The 1,086-nt window shown below is 49.0% G+C and overlaps 1 protein-coding gene across 1 annotated transcript; it reads right to left on the reverse strand.

Annotated features, from left to right (window-relative positions):
• Window positions 1-62: 62 nt before the first annotated feature.
• On the reverse strand, window positions 63-905 carry COCCADRAFT_10668 (uncharacterized protein; the record flags this gene model as incomplete). Its single annotated transcript, XM_007720914.1, has 1 exon — window positions 63-905. The coding sequence occupies one exon, from the start codon at window positions 903-905 to the stop codon at window positions 63-65; it is 843 nt and encodes a 280-aa protein (XP_007719104.1).
• Window positions 906-1,086: the final 181 nt, after the last annotated feature.

Here is a 1,086-nt window from a genome sequence, read left to right on the forward strand (position 1 = left end):
CAGTAGCGTCGATTATCTCCCTACTTCCAGTTTTGTACAGTCGTTCCCACTCTCATGCAGTTTCAGCTTCCGCTTTCTGTAAGCAGGTAACTTTTTGTGTTGTAGCCATAGTCACAGTGAAACGGTGTAGCAATGTGTATACTACTACCAAGCCGACTACTGACCAGATTGTCTCTGTAACGAGGCTGAGTCCACGCTGCCTCTACAACCGCTCTGAAATAGCGCTCGCGCATACGTTGCGCAGCCTCGGGTACCACACCGACGGTGTTGTTGAGGCGGTGTAGTACAGCTGCGCATTGCCTTCGATCCTCAACTAACTGAAAACTGTAGGGCATAAAAGGCTCTCCATCTAACATCTTCTGCTTCTCAGTTTTTAGGGAACTTGCTGCTGGTTTATGCCAAGATAGCGATGATCTTAGCAACGCAGCAGTTGGGATAGCTAACAATGAAAATTGAGATGATTGTGCTCTCTGTTGGTGAGCCTCAGAAGCTACTGTAGAAGGATCAATAGTGACACACCCCATACTATCCGGTATCTGATTATGTACGGGTAGGTTGTGATATGACAAAGGTGGGGTTTGAATAGGATGCGCTACTCGATGGTCTTGGTTAGACGTGTCTCTCTCGTGAACAGGTACAGGCGCAAGCGGAGATGGACAATGAGCAGGCAGAGATGGCTGCTTCCTTAGATACAATTTGTGGGACAGATCATAGCTGTCCGTCTCCCTGCTCGATGCAAGCGATTGATACCTGCGTTCTTCGCCAGTAACGGCACTGTCGACAGCGTCTGCACTTTGGACGAGAACACAGGGGTCTTGGTGGATTCTCCGACTGCTACCGAGGCTAGGCTCGCTGTTGAGTATATATGCAAGGTCGTAACGGCGTGGTCTGCTTTGGGGCTCCATTGGGGAAGCATCACTATACTGCAATAAGTGGATGTCGCCCTGAGGTGGTTCGTGGGACCAAGTAGTCCGTCGCTGACTATACCTGCGATGATCTCCCGGAGATTGCATGTTATTATTATTATTATTATTATTCCATTATAGTCTAGTGAGCCCAGGGCTATGTAAGACTTTGGCCGAGGCC

This window comes from Bipolaris zeicola, assembly GCF_000523435.1.
Source record: "Bipolaris zeicola 26-R-13 unplaced genomic scaffold scaffold_832, whole genome shotgun sequence".
Classification (NCBI taxonomy): domain Eukaryota; kingdom Fungi; phylum Ascomycota; class Dothideomycetes; order Pleosporales; family Pleosporaceae; genus Bipolaris; species Bipolaris zeicola.